This window comes from Chrysemys picta, chromosome 16 (assembly GCF_011386835.1).
Source record: "Chrysemys picta bellii isolate R12L10 chromosome 16, ASM1138683v2, whole genome shotgun sequence".
Taxonomy (NCBI): Eukaryota; Metazoa; Chordata; order Testudines; family Emydidae; genus Chrysemys; species Chrysemys picta.
The window spans coordinates 28,162,095-28,183,856 of record NC_088806.1 but is presented as its reverse complement, the minus strand read 5'-3'; the positions used below and the strand labels follow the sequence as shown (position 1 = coordinate 28,183,856).

Here is a 21,762-nt window from a genome sequence, read left to right as displayed (position 1 = left end):
CCTCGGTACTTGCAAGCAGAGATGGTGCCATATATTCGCCTTCACTAATGTATTCAGAATTCATGCCTGGCTGATTCAGTAGTTAAGACTTTCACTGGGACCAGCTCCTCGGGGACAAACTGTGTGTGGTGTGTGCGTGCGGGGGGTGTGGTGTGATGGGGGTGTGTCAAACAATCTTTCTGCTCATCTGAATCTTCTGAACGAGCCTCTCTGCACGGCGGCGGAAGATGCACAATCACAGTATTGTAGGGACATGGGGCTAAGCCTCTCTGCTGTGCTTGCAACAAGCTCTCAGCTGAGGGGTTGGGTTGAACAGGTCCCTCCACCCAGTGTGACCTCGTAGGTATTGTACGTATAAGATCACACGGCAGACAATGCCGTTGTGTAGAGCAAAATGGTATCCTCCACGCAGCGTGACCTCACACAGACTGTACCTGTGATGTCACATCATGTGGTGCAAAACAGTGTCCTCTGCACACTAGGGATTGCTGCAACCTCCTCTGCTGATGGCACGACACCATTTGGGATCATGCCCCACAGTTTGGGAACTGCTGCACTATGCCAGACAAATCCCAAGAGTACAACCCCCAAAGACCACACGGCTGCTCTGTGACTGCAGAATAACCCTTCCCCTGTACAATCTTGTTTAGATCCTGGACGTTATCAATGGAGCCTCACTAAGTGCACTGGCATGGCTGTTGCCTGCTTCGCACTGACTACCCGAGATGAAGAACACTGGAATATTCTTTAAAAATGTCTCGGTGTGAACTTTAAAGCATTTCCTGGTTCTCATTTAATCCATTTTAACCACCTGTCATGCTGTATTAAACTAGGACAGAATGAAGGATGAGAACAGCCTGGAAGGCACCTGCTTGCGGACTTCCAAACACTACCTTTACTAATTTGATCCCCAAAGCCTCCTCTGGGGTCTCTTAAGTAGGATGGGCTAAGAGTGGCTGGGACAACCAGGAAAGGGTTAAAGAGCTACCTGCCTGTCATATGACCAGGCAGGGGGTGTGGGGCAGCGAGAGGTAAGGGGAAAGCCTCTGGGGGCTGCAGCCCCTTTGGGCAAGGGAATCCTTTCATTACTGCGTTACACATTTATGTTTGGAACAACAAGTTGTATATGGAGACGAGGGCCTGAAGTGGACTTGGCTGTGGCACTGGGCCTTTCCTCCAACATACAGTGACTCGAAGATCTCCCAGTCCGGCCTTGGTTTAGTTAGTAAATCTAATTCTTCACATACGTTGCAATTTTAAAGGTTCAGAGTCTGTGGAGATGCATGTAACACTTGAGGAGGGTTTTACTGTCTCTGGTGGCCCCATGAACTTGAAATAAATTGTTGCTGTTCCTATTTTTTAAACGTGTCTGGAATTCTTTTGTTTTTTGCAAGGATCAAGGGGGACATTTTACTTTTTATTCCTACAACTGGTTTCTGGTTAAAATAAAGTGACCCACAACTTTAAGCTCTACCCCTTTACTGCACCCCAATGAATCCAATATGGATTTGTATTCAAGCACTCTGACAGTTAGGAGAAACCCCATTTCTTCCAATGGAGATAAAGCCTCTTTTTAAGAAACTTCACGGGACTGTAAATGGGCTGCTCTGAGTCGTTTAGTGCCAGGCAGTAAAAACGAAGCAGAAGCACAATACATAAATAAAAATTGCTCTTGTCATGCACATTGGATCAGGCCAGAAACCAACTCCACCAAAGCCCATTGAAGTTGACAGGAATCTTGGCATTGACTTCAATGAGTGCTGGATCAAAGCCTTTCCCTGGAAATTTGGGGCAGGGACTGTCTTTTTATTCTGAGTTTGTACAGCACCTAGCACAATGGGGTCCTGGTCCATGGCTGGGGCTCGTAGGTGCTAAGTAATACAGACAATAAATAATAATACAGAAAGCCGTCTAACATATATGGCCCATTCCCATATGCAGAGCGTGTTATTTTCAAACTATAGACCCAAGTCAATAGCATAAAACTGTCCATTTTTCCCATGCATTTTTTTCTATTCTGGGGTTGAGCATGGAATCCTCTCTACAGATCAAACAAAAGAACACAAATATTTTAAAAAATGGAGTCTTTAGTTCTAATCGAGTGGGAAAAAAAACCTTTCATTTATTAATCATAAATGATTCATCAACGGAACACAAGCTTCTGTCAAGAAAGACCTTTCTAGCCACCCTCGCTTTACAACATACAATAAGAAGTCCCATAGGCTTTGCTCCTCACATATTTTACATGCGTCCATCCTGTCAAAGAGGGCTGTACCAGATAGATCCTCTCAGCGGGAGGCCCAGCATAGGAAGCATAGGTGTAGGCAGGATAGAGAAAGGACAGGACTGGACAGAAACAGGCACGATTCACAGGCCGGAAGAGGGAGACAGCAATGCATTTCAAGGGTTCTGCAGTGTGTTTGGAGTCAGTGAGGAACACGAGCTAAATGAATATTCATTTTGGTGCATCATGGAGAAAAGTACGGCGGATGCCAGGTGAGCATAAGCTTTGCTATCAGATGATAATTTTCCTTTGCAGATACACCGCTACCTCGATATAACGTGACCCGATATAACACGAATTTGGATATAACGCGGTAAAGCAACGCTCCAGGGGGGCAGGGCAGGGCTGCGCACTCTGGCGGATCAAAGCAAGTTCAATATAATGCGGTTTCACTATAAAGCGGTAAGATTTTTTGGCTACCGAGGACAGCGTTCTATTGAGGTAGAGGTGTACTTAAAAGTATCCTTCAGCCTAAAAACACCCGATTAGAAGGATTTCATTGTCTCCTGTGTGCTGCATAACTTACATCAGAGAAAAGCAATAATGGTAAGTGCAAGCTACCATCCATCCCATGGGATAACAGCATCTATTTACACAGAGTGAGATTTGCTCACTTTAGTCTCACTTGCTGGTAGCAGAAAGACGTAAGGGCCATCGGCTGCTGCCCATGCGATGAGAGAGTGGCTACTGCAGTTTAAGTTACGAGAAGTGGGTGTTTCCATTGAGTGCTAAAGGCCAGGTGTGACACTGCACTCCATAGTCTTCATAATGATGTTACATGATATGATTATGACATTGTTATGATGTATTTTATGCCAGATAAGCCATGTGAGATGTCACTGGAAAGGTTATTTTTTGCTGAAGATAATTATCCTACTTGTGTGCATGTATAATTCTTGTCTCTAGTTATGAATATCGACTATGTATCTGCACTTCAAATGTAATTACACCTGGGGAGTGCCTACTAGACAAGAGGCTTTCAGTCTATACAGAGGGTGGGGAATGGACCATTAGGAAAACAACAGGCCTTAGGAGAAGCTTATCTCCCACCTGGTGAGCCTTCCTGTGAACGCTCCAGGCAGCCAGTGAGTGATGGCTGCTATGACTCTACAAGGACGTGTGATCAGACCACGTCTCTAGACTCCATTTGGGATGTCAATAATTTTCCACAGATCAGTCTGGGGACCAAGCTTTGAAACAAAGGGTTCCCGCCCTATGCAAAAGCTAGATAAGGCGGGGAGTGACATCATCTGAGGTTCTTTACTCCCCACACAAGAAGACTTCTGCAAACACCTGAGGAAGAAAGACTGAACTGGGGGAAGTGCTGGACCCAGGCTAAAGGCATTTTTAGCCTGTGAATGGAACACCTGGGGATCCCAAGCTGTAAGCAAGTGAAGCTTTCCCCTTAAGAATCTGCAGCCTGCTCGTATCCTCCGTTAGGGTGAGAATCTGCTACTCATATCCAATCTATTTAGTATAATAAGCTTAGTTTGTGCTTTTTGTTTATTTGCTAGGTACTCTGCTTTAAATTGTTTGCTATCCCTTATGCTCAAGTTGTTAAACTTATTTTTGCTTTATCTAAACCAGTGTGTGGGAATCATAACTCAGGGGCAAAGGCTGTTGCATATTCCTCTCCACATTGAGGGAGGGGGTGAATTTCATGAGCTTACACTGTACAGTTCCCTGTACAGCTTAAGACGGTATAATTTGGGGTTTATAGTCCAGAGAGGGTGCGTGCCTGAGGAGCTGGGAGCTGTAGCCTTCCCGTGCAGGGGCTGGTCAAAGAGCCTGCATGTAAGTGCAGCTGGTTGTGTCCCTACCTGTAGGTATGCTGGTGAAAGTGTAGGCTGGAGGGCTTTGCAGCTTGCCACAGCAGCACAGTGTAAAAGGGAGCCCAGGCTGGTGGGTCAGGGGGACTCAGTGCCAGTTCCAGGTGGCACCCCGGGGGGAACCCATCACACCAGGTTTACACCAGCATCACTCCATTGACTTCAGTGGTGCTGCTTCTGGCATACAACGGAAACAAGAGGCGCATCGGGCTCTGTTCCATCTCTGGAGGGCACTTCCATTTGAATGAAAGAAGGGGACGATGGACATACAAAGAAAGCAAGAGAACAAATTCCTGCTTTGAAGGAAAATACCGAGTAAATCTAAATACCTGAGGGATGCGGGTGGGAGTTTACCAAGGCTGCCTTTTACCTGCGCTGCCCATCCCACACACTGCCCTCAGTTCTAGGGGCTGTTGCATCTCACTGAGCCCTCAGGGGAACCTGGAAAGCTTTGGAAGTGTCCTTTAGCCCAGCGAAATGCTGGATGGTGTTGAGCACATAGCTGAATCATAGTGAGCCTCAACAGCCACGGCACCGCAGCTACATTTAACGTAGCCACATGCCTGGGTAGACAACTTTGAAACCAAGCATTTAGGGTTTAAAACCAGCGGCAGGACAGCAGCAGCTGGAATTCCACTGGCCATGTGAGATCCTGCAAAGCCCTGCAGTTCATTCTGTGAGCAGCCAATGACACGGGGTTACTCTGTCTGACGGCTGAGGTCCGGGATTCCTTTTTGCAGGTACGATTTGCTCCCACAAATCTTGTGTTTGCAAGGTGGATACCTGCCTAAAAATCTGAGCATTTGTGCCACTCTAGCACTCCGCTCTGCACCCAGATTTCAACGGCAAGCACCAAAAGGGAGATGGCTGTTCTGAAAACTGTGGTCAATAAAGCAACAGTTACATGTCGGATCTTATCAAATCTTGCCTCTTACATGGGGCAAACCCCACGGATTGTCAAATACAATGTGATAATCCTTGTAAACTGGCAGCAAAGACAGCAGTGCCATTCGTTAGTTTTCTGGCTATAGAGGGGAAATTCTCTTTGTAAAAGAGGTTTTACTCCTGTATCCGCTTTACACAGTGAGTTAGCGTATTCTGGACAGCTAAGAGGAAGCCCAGGAAATGAGCAAGGAAACTCATCTACAGAATAAACTCAAATACATCAGACAGATCATTTGACTCATTATTGTTATTTTAATAATGGAAATGTGTAAACATAATAAAGGCCTGACTGATTTTCTACATGTAAACATTGCCATGTTAATAACCAATCTGATGAGATATTGTAGTATAAATATTGCAGGTGTGAACACACTAATTTAAATGACATGCCCACAAACTTCAAAGCATGGTATGGAACTGAAAGTGGCTATGGGAACTCAGGGCCCTTCGTTCGCATTACAGCAACTTTCACTGAAAACTACAGTCTTTGTTGCATTAGGGCGGTGCAACGTAACAGAAATTCCCAGGAAACCACAGCAACAAGTTCTGCATTTTCAGTGCTGGCTACTGTGCATATGGTCATATAATTGTAACTGTTAACACTAGGCACAAGCAAGACACACCGATATTTGTTCTTATGGCACCTCACGGGAGTGACCCTTGAGGCAGTCCCTGATGAGATTTTGCTTGGCCATAGCAAATGTCCTGAGTAGGTAGGCCTTCCCCAGAAACCTTCATTACATCTATCGAAAACTGTTGGTTTTCCTAATGAACCTCCATATGAAGTTGGAGTTAAATGCACATGTATCTACACCCCTCCTGCACACCTCATATGCATGCATATCGAGTGGTCTTCTGACTCTAAAGGCATCCACATTCACCTCTGAGCTACATATTGATCTCACAGCCTAAGCAGAAGTGTATAAACACTGCCATAGGAAAGATCACAAGGGCTTTTAATGGACCTCGGTGTTGGAATAGAGTTTATAAAGCACAAAGCATTTAAAAGAGCATTTTGATGGTGAGATGTCCCCTTCTAAAGGGTGCTGTGTGTGTGTGTTAGAGAGAGACACACACACACATCTGTATGAAGTTTTTGTTTACAATTCTAAATAGAAACGAATAAGTGCAGATTCCAGTGAACAAAGTCTGACTAAATTTCGAACAGAGACAAGATATTATATGAAGTGCATAAATTCATAGCTAGACATGATTAATAGGGGATTTGGTTTGGTTTTGTACCCAACAGGAAAGATTTTGTGAGAAAGGAAATTAATCCTGTTTAAGAGCTTTGATAGCATAAGAGATTGTGTATAGAGGTTTCCTAACCATGTCCAAAACATGTTTCCAGTCTCATCCTTTTCTTCCCCAGGTCCTTGCAGAGAGAGAGAGAGAGAGAGAGATAGCGCGCTGTGTTCTCAGAAAGGCTTAAAGGAGCGGCATAGCCAAATGGCTTTCCCCATTATAAAAACAATTCACGAGGGACACCGCATTAAAGAAAAGGAATGTCAGCTGAAATTGCTAGAATGAAATGTGATACACAGGACTCAGAGAGGAAGCTGTATATATTGCATCAAATTACACCACAGATTAATCCTGTCTGGTGGAGTGTCAAACGCACAGTTAACCATGAATATTATTAAGGTTCAGTAATACCCATTTAGCCGGTCAGATTACTTGTTCCCAGCTAATCTTTTTAGTTAAAAGGGAAGAAAAGCCGTTTCTATACTGATTTGACCATACAGTAGTGGATAGCCAGACAGAATGTTAGACAAGCATCCACTGCAAATCTGTACACTCACAAGCTATGTTATGCTCCAAACCCCCATATGTCATGATCTTGAGATGCCTGATTACAGAAGGGCCAGTGAGGCTCCAAGGATTCAACCATGTGAAAGAAAAAAGAAATGTCCTCAACACACATCTCAACAAGACACTTTAGGTCAGACAACTGCATCAGAGAGATGTTCTGATGACCATGTGTTTAATCCACGCGCAAAAGCCCTTGGAAAAAAAAGATCTCCAATTCAGGCATGCCAAGTGGCTATAACTGCCAAGTTTCTTTTTTTTTAACCTGTATTTAGGTATACGGATGGGGCTTTAGAAACCTTTTTATTATGGTTATCATCTTTGTAATATCATGCATAGGTATGAACAGACAATGGTGATTGGCAACAGATGTGTGGAAATGTCAATAGAGACCAGGTTTTTAAAAGCTTTCAGTATCAGACCTTCCTATAAAAAAAGCCAACACAAGATTTTTTCTTTACATCCATAAAAAAGGGCAAATTCATTATAAAGCAACACAAAAAAAATGTTAGCGAGAAAACGCTTGGTTTAAACTTTTTTTTATCCTCATTACAAAATACTCAATCTTTCCAATAAAATGATCTGTTGTGTGTTTTTTTTTCTTGCACTGACATGATCCTCTGAACGAAAAACTATCGGCTTTCACACCCGGGTAGGAACCAGGCCTTTTTAGGCAAATTTGTATGTGGTTGTTTATTTTTGTTGTTGTAAAAAGTTTCTAACAGAGCAAAAGCAGAGTTGCTGCAGAAAGAAGCAATGAAACAAAGGAGGACGACGTTGATGGGCTTCCCAAGGTCGCTGCAGGTGCCAAACAATGGTTCCCAGGAGGGAGAAAAATGGTTGTTTAAAACAAATTTGGTGCATGTGGCAAGTGTGGATGTTTCCCGTGAGGTCCAAGGTGACATGTATGACAACAGACACAGGAAAGGAAACAAGGGGGAGGGGAAGAGAAGAAAGAAAGAAAAAGAAAGAGAGAGAGAGAGAAAATAGATAAAAAGAAAAAAAATAGGTCAAATATAGAAAACATAAGAATTAAAGGTTTATTTAACTTAGTAAATTAAAATGGCCAAAGGTTAGAGAAGAGCTTTAGCACAGTAACACCAGCGAAAAGGCCGACTCGGCAGCTCAGCAATGCCAGAAGCAGCACAGCAAGTTAAAATTCAGGGGGTGAGGGGTTAGCCAGCAAATGGATCAAAATAAATGACGGAACAGGAGGCTCAAATGTGAAACATGAGAAAATGATTAGCTGGTATTTGAAAGGACAACGCTGCCTTTTTCTAAGAAAAGACCTTTTGGAAGCAGACACTGCACCTAACAGCCTGTCCAAGTCCTGACCCAGTGGTCACTGCACTGAGGGTTTGGGTAATAGATACACTTGATTACAGCCTTGCAAAAAGCAATATGGATGCAGGAATACCACGCTGGCTCTTCCTCAGAGAAATCAAGCTCCACTGGTTGGAGTCGTCGTAGACTACCCTCAAGCACACTGCTTCTATAACCATCTTTGTCCTTACAGTCAACTTGAGGACCCCATAAAACTGGCCCCAGGACAGTCTCAAGGGATTATATATAACAAATATATGCTTTGTCTACATGGAAGATTTTCTTCCTAATGTAAGAAAGAGCAATGCTGGGTTGGATACATTGACTCCAACCCCTGCCGTGGAGGAGTGGGTGGCTCATTTTGAAATCAAGAGGGACATACTAAATAACCGGCTATGAAATAACTAAGTGACCCCAATGTAGAACCAGATCCTTGGCCGATGTGAACTGCCATTACCACATTGACTTCAATGGATTTATATGAGCTGGAGATTTGGCCCGATGTTCTTCCCCAAGCATCTATTAGGGGAATCTGCCCACAGAGGCTCTGAGTCTGCTAATACGTCACAGGCCAAAGGTAAACCACTGCCCTAAACAAGAGCAAACAGCTAAAGCAGCAAAATCTTCTGCCTACTGCAGGTAACATGAATAATTTCATTGCATGATGCTCTCCTTCTCTCTGAAGCAGGCTTCCATTCTGAGAAGGCAGAGAGCCCAAGTGCTGGAGTACATTGGATCAACACTGAAGGAAACTACACTCCGAAACAAGGACCTCTCCTCCAAGAACTCACTTAAGATGATTCCCACTCATGTGGCTTGCTAGTATTTTGAACAGCAGCATTCAAAATGGCATAGTGATTCAAAATCTGGCTCCTCCTCTCCTTTTACAGTGAAGTAACAACTGAGGAGTAGTTCCGCTGAAGTCAATGCGGTTACATCAGTGAGATCAGAATAGGGCTATTTTAATCTATCTATGGCTTTATTAAGAAGCTATAAACAATTTTCTCTCTGCACTCTGCCTGGCATTTCAAAGATTGCACTTTCACTGCTCCTGCTATCCTTAACCACTTAACTGTTACCTGAATGTTTTCCCAGGTACGTTTCAGCATTCCATTGGACTGCAGTGGAACGCTATAGACAATGCCAGCACAGGAAATTTGCAGCGAGCCAATCTCAAGAAGGCTGAGGGAACTGAAACACTGTTCAGCACTTAGAAGCTTCCTCTTCAGTGACCCCCATGAGCACAAAGGAACTAATTTACTGCTGATCTCAGCCTACTGCCATTGGTTGCCTAGCCCTGAAATGATCTTATGCAATTCTCCACCTCCCTCCCACCAGTCTCAGTTGTCCTTCAAATGCATGAGGGTAATAAGTATTAGAGCTATTGAAAATGCAAAACTGAGGGTGAGTTGTTTAATGAGTTACCAAATGTCCTTCCATCTAAAACTACAGACCTGTTAAGCGCTCATCCCACTCTCTCTTCCCCCCCCACACTCCCTTTCAAGCCCCAAGCATCCAGTGTTAAGAGGTCACACTCATTTGTATGCTTAATGCTGCCAGGGGGCTTTACCCAGTAAAGTTTTGTCATGCACAATGCACAAGCTCTCAGCTGCATCCCTCAGAAAGGGGAGGGAGGAACAGACCAAGACTCAAGGCTCAGCTACAGGACAATGTGGGGAGAATTTGCTAACTGCTTTGAGGGAAAAAAGTGAGAGAGTCACAGATAAAGCTCTAAAGAAAAAAATAAAATGAAATAACTTCCTTAATACAGATCATAGGCAACGATCGCAGCACGAATGCTCTTCACTCAGGCTATTCAATGCGGCTGTCTCTACTGCTCCAGCTTGCTAGCTTTCAGACTTGTACATCTAGTGTTAACTTAAAATCATAGCTGGTCCGAGGGTCTTACTCCCAAAGGGACTTCGGTGGCTGAATTATTATATGGGCCAAGAGAAGTCTGGAAAGGAGATTCTCCCAAACCTTTTCTTTCTCCTGCAGGCTACCAAACTGCCGGCAAATGTCTGTACTTTAGGGACTGTTTGGCTATTGCAGTATTTGTGATTGCACCTTGTTTTATGGGGAGAGAAATCCATGAAGGATGCATCAGTCTGTCTGCAACAGCAGCTTCTAAAAGGACTGCTGACATTATTCAATTTCTTTTGCCTAATGGGCTACCCAGTGTAATTATTTTAGCAACAGGTTTGCTTTAGAAAGTGCTTTAATTTGGTCTCCATTTCATTTAATAAAGGCCATGCAGCACAGAACAATTTTAACCACACCAGCCAGCTCTTTACGCCTTTATGCCGCTGATAACTGTCTTGTATCAGCAAACGAGCAAAAAGCAAGCAGAAAGCAGGTTTGAAAGGGCAATTCATGTTGTGAAAAGCACGATACCAGAAATCTGAATTTTCCCTTTGCCTTGGCTTGGAATCAGGGACCCTATTTACTGGTTTCAGAAATGCATTTTCTACCCAGCACTTTTCTCATCTGCATGTCTTGTTAGTTTATAGTGATACAACAGCAAATATTTCCTGTGAATAGTCAGACAACGGGTTTTCATGGAGCATTCCTACCAGGTTTTTGCTGTGCTATACGTATGCTTTGAATGGGTAACCAATTATGATAATGTCTTTAAGCAAGCAAGTTGTCAGGGTTTATTCAGGCACATTAAGGGATGCGGCATAGTTGCATTAATTGAAAGCAGAAAACAATGGTAAAGCTTGTGGCGGTCATACCTGGGATTACAGTAGGCTGAGCTGAAGTCCTGAAAGCATAGTGTGCAGGCTTGGATTTCCCTTGCTGGTTCTCAGCTATCACGTAGACCTCATACTCTGCATTCCACTCTAGGGACTTAAGAATGACGTGGTCGCTGCCAGAGGGGAGTCTGATCTCTGGTTTCCAGTCTGAGGAAAGCTTCTGGGGGATGGTGAGAGGAGAGAGGGGATAAAAAACACAGTGCATGGTCTTAATGGTCAGTTCTGAGATAGGAGGATGATCAACTAATAAACATCCCACATGATGTAAAATAAACAGGGAGGTTTTAAACAGGCACAGGGTTCTCAGACAACTCAGCAGGTGCCAAATGGGGAACCTACTGCCAGAAGCAGATGAATCTGTCCCTAGGAAGGGGTGGCTGATTGAGAACATATGAAATCTAAGCAGCATCTTCCCTACTTATTTCCCAGTACAGAGCTATCGTGTCTAAAGAAAACCCTGCTGCTTGTTCCTCTCCCCTCTGCCTGACACCAGATCACACACCTGTTTTAGAAAGACAAGCTCCAGACCCTCCACGCACGTTGCTGAAGTATGAAACATGCCCAGGATTTTCAGAGGATTCTTTGCAGCGCTGGTACATAGAATTCAGACCATTTTGATGACAAAGGTTTGCTTCCAAACCGAGGGCGAGCCTAGTTTACCAGTTTAGTCTAGTCTGCTCTCTTTAGTCTCTTGGAGATTTTCAAAGCTGCCTAAAGAGATCTGGATCCCTAATTTCCAATTTTAATGGAAACTGGGTGTCCAAATCCTTTAGGCAGCTTTGCAAACCTGTTACCAAGATATCCTGAGTACTCAGTCTCCCTTGAGCTTGCTCTTCTACGGCACCTCGATGGCGGATGAGGGCTGCCATTATCTCAGCTCTTGCACAGCAAAAATGCAATTTAAACCCCAGCAGTGAGTCCTGCTACTGTCACGGGGCAGCTCCTTTGCTTTCCTACTCTTACTGAGCCAGTCAGAGCGGTGAAAGGGCAGTGGTGACCCTCAAAGACCAGCGGCTTGGTCTCTCCTCACAGACGAGAACGTGCCCCAGGAAATAAGTGATCCATATAAAGGACAGGACTAACAAAAAATGATAAAATCATGTGGCCTCCTCAGTGGCCAGTTCACATCCAGGATTCCACAGCATTCCGAAGCACATGCTGTCGGCGAACCTCATTTTATGGCAAAGGGGAAGCCCTCACATGAGTGCTATGGTCAAAAAAGAAAGAAAGCATTCTTCTCCTAGCTCATCCCCAGCTGCATGCATCAATTATTCTACCTAGAGGTACTTGCATGTAAGTCACCTATTTATGGTAATATTTCAGGTCATTCACTGGGAGAGGGAAGCCAGTTAATACACAATGCAGTTTAGTGGGGCAGTTAAGGTGATCCACCAACAGATGAACAGAGAAGACAGAAATGTGCATCAAGGCTGGGAAAAGCATGAAGAGGCTGGAGAAAATGCCTTCTACAGCACCCAGGGCAGACAAGGCATAAGCCAGCAGTCAAGCTTGGGACAAGGTCATGTGGGCACATGGCAACACTTTTTTTTTTTTAAATGACCTGGTCATTAAAAACTAAGCGAAAAGGTTTTCATAGATTTTTAAGGCCAGAAGGGACCATTAAAAAAAAAAAAATGGAGATATCCCATCTCCTAGAACTGGAAGGGACCTTGAAAGGTCATCGAGTCCAGCCCCCTGCCTTCACTAGCAGGACCAAGTACTGATTTTGCCCCAGATCCCCAAGTGGCCCCCTCAAGGACTGAACTCACAACCCTGGGTTTAGCAGGCCAATGCTCAAACCACTGAGCTATCCCACCCCCCCCCCCCCATTATGATCATCTAATCTCACTGCCTGCCTAGCACAGGCCAGAGAACCTCAGCCAGTAGTTTCTGTATCAGGCTCGTAATGTCTGCGGGAGCTATAGCATCGCTTTTTAAAAGACACCCTCAAGTGACGAAGAATCCATAACATCCCTGGGATTTACATCCCTAAAACTGGAGGTTGATAATGTGATGGGTTTAACCAGGGCAACAAGTTACAGCACACAAGCTTTCCATATAAAACATCATTTCTTCCTCCAAGGATGAGCAGCTTGTTGGTTTATAGGCGGGTCACTCATTTTAATTAATTTCAGCATCAACAAATTAGGGCGTTGTCTTAGATGCAGGACAGTGTATGTGTGGATAAAAACAATACAGGATAGCCCTTTTTTATTATTATTACTGCAAAGTATTCTATGCATGTTTTTTGTAAACCTTTCATGAAAGAGAAAAACAACTCAATTAGGATCAGTCACAGTGCTGGGTGCATCTGAAAAACCCTATGAAGCCTATTTACTGAGATCTAGTGCTTTTTTTGTACCTTGGAATTACCTTCTGCATACTGATCACAGTGGCATCGAAGCACCCTGACAATGGAAAATTCCTCCACTAAGTTGCAAACAAGCCTTCTCATTAGCCAATGAGGGTCCCCAGAGCAGTGCAGCATGTGGCTGTTTCAGAACACTGGTAACACATGGGTTGGTGAACAAATGTGACGTACAGCAGCAGGGAGAAGGCAGTGAGTGGGGTTTCCTCATGGTGGAACATTTGTTAGTGCGAAGTGGTGGGGTTGGTTTTAGAATAATAAATTTAAACAAACAAAAACAAAAAACAAAAGCCCACCAGCAACGGAGAATGCTTACTCTGTGCAAGCCCCTCCCCTCGGCAATGGCCTCTGAAAGATGGCTTGGATGATCTAACAGGTCTTCTTCATCTCTATCTTCTGGATTCTATGAAGCTAAAACACCTAGTAAGAATTTAACAACTCCCTCCTGTCAGAGGGTGGTTGGGAGGGCACCCGAGGGGATGCAAGAGTCCCTATGTCATTTCTAGCGCGAGCGCCAGGCTTACTCTGCTGGCTTCACTCTGAGGTTCACTCACCCCACTGCATGGGATGAGTCTTATTGCAAAAGTGGTTTCCCGACGGCTGGTACAGAATTACTTCATGAGAGGGTCTACCAGGCTTAGTCTTGAAGATCTGCTTCGTAAATGCCCCAAAACGTCCACTAAAGGCTGTGGTACAGTTTAATTGCTACCAGGCACATTAATATTGGAGCAGACTGTCCAGCCAACAGAAACAGCATCAGTAATTTTTAGCAAAACTTCCCCCAGCCCTACAGATCCTTAGGACCTCAAGGCTACTCCAATACTTTCTTATTCCTTAAGGCCGAGCTGCAACATATTCTCTGATTCGTTGCTTTGCCTGCTGTAGAACAGAGGACATCAAACATCACCTAGCAAAAGCCGAAGTTGAAGTTGGTTTCATTTCTTCAGCTTGCAGCAATGTTACCTACTCATAATAAAACAATCCTTCCATTGGGCATTTGCTCAAAATAGAGCAGTGTGGGTTTCACAACCCTAGGCAATTATAGAGATCTAATTTACTTGGGGCCTAATGAGGAATATCTTCAGATAGCGTCCCCCCAGATGGCCATGAATACAGTTGTCCTTATATTGTCTCCATCTAACGTTGAATACAGTTGATCCAGTCACCTCGCCTCATATTCTTTTTTTAAGTCACTAGTGCACAATAATTTGTTACCAATATGTGGATTATCCAAGCATATAGGGTCAGCTGGGAAATACAGCATGAAAGTTGTAAATTGTTAAGATAAGAGTTTGAAGTTAAATAATGCCCCATGTTTCAAGCCACTGACTAAGGCCTATTGAAAATGTTGCTGGCTATTATGTTTCATAAGAACATGAAATTAAAAAAAAAATCTATGTGCTTGTTATCACCCATAGCAGTGCAGCCAGGGGGAGAGGGAGGAAGCGAAGGAAATGAACAGTCAAGGTCAAAGTCAAGGAGAAAGTGGTGAGCTAAGAATTTTCTGCTAAATTCTGTATATTTACGTGCCTGTCTATTCCAATGCCACCTCATTTGTCCGGTGCGTCCATCTGTCATTTCTTGATGCCTAGACTGCAAGGTCCCTGGGATAGGGACTGTTGTGCTTTGTCTCGGCTAGTGGTCATACTTACAGCTTTGTATTTGATCAGATAGTGTCTGATCGGGGAGCCTCCATCATCCTGCTTGATAAGGTTCACTTTAATGGAGTTCCCATCTTCTCCAATCTGGCCCTCCAGTTTGGGTGCGCTGGGTTCCCCTGAAATAATGGTTTGACTCATATTTAATTTCCAGCCACTTCATAAAAATAAATACATAAACAAACCAAAGGCAGTAAAAGTGCACCATCATCCTGAAACACTTATGGGCAGGTTATCTGCTCCACCCTGGCTCACACCCACATGGAAACGCAGGTACACAGACGTGAGAACACATCCCATGCTCCTGAGAGATTCTAATATTTGCAAGGGTTAGAATTTTTAGCAGGTATTTGTGCTTACAAAATTCAGGTGAAATTTTGCATGTGGCTAACCAGAGGTAGGGCAGAAGCTGGGCTTGAAATATAGCTCCTTGGTGTCTGCGACTCAGAAGCAGTTTTAAGGGTTTTCATTCTGAAATTCTTATGTTAAACAGCAGCAAAACAAAGTGGGTGTCAGTCTGTCAAACCAGCAGGGCCACTCTTCTGAAGTGCATACAGAGCAAACTCTCTGTTTCAAGTGGCTAGCTCGCCTCTCCACTGAGAGACATGTTCCTCCTATATCATTTTTTTCTCGGTCTGCACATTGAATGCTTTTCAAATTTGAAAAAAATCTCGGGATTCTCCATCACCCTGCACCTTGTACTGTCATGTACAGCAGTGAAAAGTAGGCATACAATATTACTGCATTACAATAGCAGCATTTTACACTCAGTTTGCATTGGTGTAGATGGCTACACAGGATGATGCCCAGCAATGGGGAATCAGACCCTTGTCTCCAATTTAGTAATGTTATTTTTTTTTTAAAAAAAAGGAGAAAACATTCTCCTGATTTGCAGCCCAGGCCATGTCCACAAAGGACAAGAAGGGGTTAATCTCCTCCCTAAGACTTCCATTTACCTAGGGCCATTTCCTGCCATTCACTAGTGGTGGCTCTTGTGATTCTCAAGGCAAATGGTGAGTCAATTCCTGCTCTATCGCATTTGTACAAGATCCGCAGAGAACACTTCCCCACACAGTGAACATTTCCTCCTTGTGCTTTTACAATATCAGCTCTTCTGCATGAAACAAAACTTAACTCACATGACTTAATTATGCTGATACAAGTGCTAACCTCCCATCTAGAGAGACCACAGCTAGAGTCAGATTTCTGTATACACATTCCCTATAATACTCCCTTTGGTATTTCTCCAGGTTTCAGCTGTTTCTAATTCATATTGATATGATTTACCCCCTGAAGTCTGTTTGGAACTGGCATTACTACTATTTTGTTGTTTATTCATGGATTCTAAGGCCAGAAGACACCATTGTGATCATTTAGGTTTGACCTCCCATATAACATGGGTCAAAGAACTTCCCCAAAATAATTCCTAGAGCAGATCTTTCAGAAAAAAACCTATTTAATCTTGATTTAAAAATTGCCAGTGATGGAGAAACCACTATGAGCCTCGGTAAATTGTTCCAATGGTTAATTATTCTCTCTGTTAAAAATTTATGCCTCATTTCCCATCTGAATTTGTCTCGCTTCAACTTCCAGCCACTAGATTGTGTTAGACCTTTCTCTGCTCGAATGAAAAGACCCTTATTAAATATTTGTTCCCCATGTAGGTACTTACACACTGTGATCAAGCCACCTCTTTTGCAACAAGAGAAGAAAAAAAATCAATGAATACAATTTTCCAAAGCTCTTAAATGATTTAGAAGCCTTAGTCTCATTTTCAAAAGTAACACAGTCACTTGGGAGCCTAATTCCCACTGACTTTCAATGAGACTTAGGTGCTTTTGGAGATTTTACCATTCAGCTTATTGAAAGGCAATGGGATTTAGGCTCCTAAGTTAATTTAAAAACAGGATTTACTGTAAAATTTTGTAAAGTGCTTAAGTGACTTAGATGCTTAAGTCCCAATGTGACTCAATGGGTGCTTTTGAAAATTTAACCTACAGGCTCCTAAGTTACTTTAATGCTTTAAAAAATTTGATCTCAAGTCTTGCTGAAAGTCAAAGGGACATAGGCTCTATTCTGTACTCATCCCCTTAGAATCTGAGTGCTTCAATCATTTTTGAAAATGTAACTTAGGCAATTTAGAAACTGTTACCCAATGTCTTTGTGGGCATCGAGACCCAGAAACTCCATGCTAGTCTGAGGCTGCATTAAAGACCCAATTCCCAGCTCCATGAATCCAAAATCTATAAGGATGACAACTCTGGAAGTTATCAGTGGTGGGGTACCAAGATATGACAATGGCTCACTATTAAGACTCAAATATTTGTTGTGTGAATAATTTTGGCTAATGTGATTAAAACATACGTTACGTTAAAGAGAGCTAGCACTGGCCTTATATTAGAAGTGATGGAATTCTATCAATCTACAGGTTTTAATGATAAGCCAAACCAGTCTTCCTTCATCTATTCCAGAAACAATGTGACTAGCAGGGACTTTGTCTCCTTGTGAAGTGAGCTCGGGCAAATGCAGAGCTCCAACATTACAGTAATCGTTCCACTGAGAAGCCTGCCCCATGAAAACACCCACTGTCTTCTCCTTTCCACAGCTTCTGCATCAATGGGGTTTTTGTGCACATCCCCTCCAGAAACGAGTGTTCCGTCAACCCCCCCTTATTTGTTATGGTATGTTTTCTGCAGATTTAATTCCCTTTGGCTCACGAAGGAAAAAATAAAAAGGATGCATGATGCAAGTGCCAGTGGAAGCAGGGAAGTTTTCATGAAGATAGGCTTAAAAAATACAAATCAGTCCAGAGAGTAACAGAATCCTGGCACGATGGACTAGCTACCAAGTACAGTTCTACACTGAAAAGCGGATCTGTGAAAATGGCACCTTCTTATTCATCAGATTTTCTCCTTGAAAACTTTTGGGATAAACCTGTTTGTAACTACTTTCTACTCCTCTTACCCTTGTGGATCCAGCACTGATAAGAAAAAGCAAGCTGGATTTTTATTCAGTCTCACATATCAAATAGAACTATTAACCATCTCCAGGGCCAGGTTCTGCCCTCGGTTATCCTGGGCAGCCCCGTTGAGCTAAGGGCGGCATGTAGCTCACAGAATTTTTGTTACTGGGGATGTAATGCATGAGAAGTACAAATCTGAGCTTGACTCTCAGATCCCAGCTTGAGTTTGCAAGGCTGGAACCTGGAAGAAAAAAAAAAAAAAAGGAACTATTATAAATTGAGCAATTTACTCTGGTGTCACTCCCAGGCAGGTTTTCAATGGCACCTTGGTGCTTTGCCTATCTGCATCTTATGGCACTTAAATACCTTTGAAACGATTTCAAAACAGAAGAATTAATGAACTGTCTGATCTCAAATCTGCAGCTACCATTGCCTGAAAGAGCATGTGACTTAGAGACTTCAGACAAGGAGAAAGGATAGGCCACTGGGTAGGGAGATCGCCTACAGCTTGGAAGAGCTGGGATCGATTTCTCACTCTGCCAAACTTCCTGAGTGAGCTTGGGCAAGTCAATTAGTCTCTCCTGGCCTCCGCGCCCCACCTGAAAACTGTTCTGATCTTGGAGTCTTTTGGACATTAGTACATTAAAGAGTGTGAGGCACCTGGATACCAGTGGGGGCCATATAAGTGTTTACATAAGAACAGCCACACTGGGTCAGACCAAAGGTCCATCTAGCCCAGCATCCTGTCTTCCGACAGTGACCAATGCCAGGTGCCCCAGAGGGAATTAACAGAACAGGTAATCATCAAGTGATCCATCCCCCTGTCGCCCATTCCCAGCTTGTGACAAACGAAACTAGATAGATGTGATACACACAGGAATTCTGCTTCAGTGCAGCACTGGAGTAGTGGATTTGCCTTTAAAACATCCTTTTCCTCATGTGCATTATTTAAATATTCCTGCGTGTAAGGTTGCAGGATGTTAGCTATTAGAAATCATCTCTCTTTTAAAAATACTGGGCCACAATATATTACACTGATAGCCCCCACGCTTCCCTTGCCACCGCAAGCCCACCTCTGATTGCTGGCTTGCTATCTTTGCCACACCACTCTCCGATTCTAGACTGCCTCCCTGCAATCTGCCTGCCAGCCGTGAAAGCGTAATGATGGAAGGTTAAATCAATAAAAACCCTCTCAGCATGCTGTACGCCACCTTTTTGGTGCAAATTGATTTACATCTGCTCTGCCATTTGTTCCTGATGATGTGCCTTTGACTGCTCTGCAGTATTTCAGCCCATGATGGCTGTTCACAGAGCAATGACATAATAAGGTCTAAGAATGTGATACTTCTTCCCTGGTGCAACTTCAGTGGGTTTAGATGGAATCTGGGCCATTATCGCCATTAAATTACTTTGGATACTTATGACCAGGATTAATTTACAAGATGAACAAAAAGAAAATAAAAATACCAGAGAGCAGCATGAAAACTCAGGCCTGTAACATTAAACAGCAGAGCCTTGAAAAGGGCCGGATGCAAAGCCAACGAAATAAAAAAAAGGAGTCTTTCCCTTGACTTCAGTAGGGTTCAGATCATCTCTCCATTCACTGCTAATGTGCACACCATATAATTCACACTCCCAAAAGCTGTTCCCTTCTCTTTTCTCAGCAAAGATTTAATAGAAGAGGGCAGTTGTAAGGTCTTGTATTACTAAGACTTCCATTACTTCTGCCAAAGATACTACAGTGCATTTGCTACTAGTACATTACAAAGCGGTGTTAAAAATAATGGAAAATAAATTACAGTTGTCAAAATAAATGAACAAAGGACATTGTGAGAGGCATTATCCTAGACTCTTTATAATCCATAAACTCATTGGTAATTTAGACTGGTTCTTCCATTAATTAGTGACTATTAATGAAGATGTCTTGCATATGCATGTAGTGCTAATCCCAGGTTTAGAATGCCAGGGTATATAAAGGGCCATGCAAACTATTATGGTTTCACTAAACATGTTTTAATAGCTGAAATCATTTATAGATTTCCCGCATGTTTCTATTTCTCGGAAAGATACTCTGATTGACTTCATTATGGATAATTTTAGCAAAACCAATGCTATAATTATTTGTAAATTAAAGTTTACAATTCAGCCGCAGTCAGCAGGCAGGGCTCCCAGCAAAGTCCCAGGATTAATTATATTCGATCATCTGGTCTCCTTTTGGATCCCTAATTCTTGCAGATATTTTATCTAATCATTAGAAAAAGCATCTCTGTCAACTATAATTATACAAATGTAGAACACTCTCTTTGGTATTAGTATTTATTTATTTAAGCGTGTCTTAATGTGAACCACAAGGGACTAAGAACAGACACTGTGTATGAGAGGCAGGCAGTTCTCACACACAGCTCTTCTCAGTCCTAACCTGCAGCATTCCTGCTACTCCAGCTCTGAGCCCCACAGCTCTGCACCTCCATCCTAATGTGCAGCACTTCCTGTTGTTCCAGCCACGGGCCTCCCTTGAGCAGAGATTGATCATCACACCAAATTGTAGCAAAATGTTATTTTAAGATCTTCATAAAAGACTGATCCTGCACCACTGAAGCTAACGGAAGTGCTGCCATTGGGCACAGGGTCAAGTTCAAATAACGACAAGGCTGAGGCATTAAAGACATAACATTTGTGACCTAAGAGTCTGATCCAACACCCAGAATAGGAAACTCTGATCTATACTTTGCTCCTCAGACATTGTTCTGTTACATGATCCCAAAACACATGACGGTTAATAAGCCTGTAGGCTTTATTAGGATAAAAATGTACTTGGGAGTTTAATTGTAGCCGATTACTAGGAATTTGCAGGATGTCCATGGATGGGAAGAGTTCACCCTACCTTCTCATGTTTATCAGTTTGGATTTTGATTCAGATATTTTTCACCAACAAATCAGAACCCTAGCTTAGTTGGATGACCATGCATGGAGCGGTCACTAAATCGCTGGTCCCGTTTGAAGCAAATGACACCCAGAAAGAGTTCTTTAAACTCCACTCAGGGTTTCCCCTGGTCTACAGCACAAGGGCTGCTTATGTTTGGGCCTCTGCAGTACTGCCGGATATGCACCCATCATAAAAAAGGACAGGATTTGATGAACTGATTACCAAATTGGCCACCTAGATTTTAATCAAAGGGGTTTGTTATCATTGCTGTCAGCTTCCCAAGACTAGATGTTTGCAAATCTCATTTCAGCTTCGGTTTCTCCAGAAATTATTAGTGCTTGGAGAGTGAATGCCATTACGCAGACTGCAAATTAAAGGGAAACAAATGAATGCTCACAGACTGGATAGCAAATATATATTGAGTTACTTCTCCTGGGCATCCTGAAAACACCAACAGCTTAACTGATCAATTCTTTTTTTCCCCCTTCCCCAGTGCTACCCAAAAATACAACCAGGAAGGTTACTACTTGTCATTATTGAGTTGATTCAAGTCAAGGAAGCTATTACAGAAATAATTGCACCAAGATTATTAACCAATAATTAACCAAGACTGAAACAAATGTCCTGCCCAACCAAGCTGTTATTTAAAGGGAGTTGAAATGTTTTTCCAGACTAGCAACTGGCTTCAACAACAATCAGGGGCACCGATTGCTACTTATTATGCTGGACACTGAGTCATTTAGGCACTACTGAAAAATCCATGCGCTGCAATGCTTAGCCCTGTCCCCATACTGCTGCATCTTTGGCAAACTTGATCAATGCACCAGTAGCTAACACGAGGGATAACACCAGATCCACACTTCATTGTTATTCCCTCCCACGATAACCTCACAATGAAGAGA

The 21,762-nt window shown here is 43.1% G+C and overlaps 1 protein-coding gene across 16 annotated transcripts in view; it reads right to left on the bottom strand.

Annotated features, from left to right (window-relative positions):
• NCAM1 (neural cell adhesion molecule 1) overlaps positions 1-21,762 on the bottom strand; it is a 245,299-nt gene that overhangs the window by 15,387 nt on the left and 208,150 nt on the right. For 6 of the 16 annotated variants that reach the window (XM_005291361.5, XM_024109043.3, XM_065570600.1 and 3 more), the window contains 2 exons: positions 14,967-15,091; positions 10,926-11,106 (listed from right to left, as the gene is read on the bottom strand). In XM_005291361.5, coding sequence (XP_005291418.2) covers positions 10,926-11,106; positions 14,967-15,091 — 306 coding nt within the window. Of the gene's footprint in view, positions 1-2,099; positions 7,666-10,925; positions 11,107-14,966; positions 15,092-21,762 lie in introns of those variants that run through there. The other 10 variants (XM_065570601.1, XM_065570602.1, XM_024109039.3 and 7 more) reach the window with 3 other exon arrangements.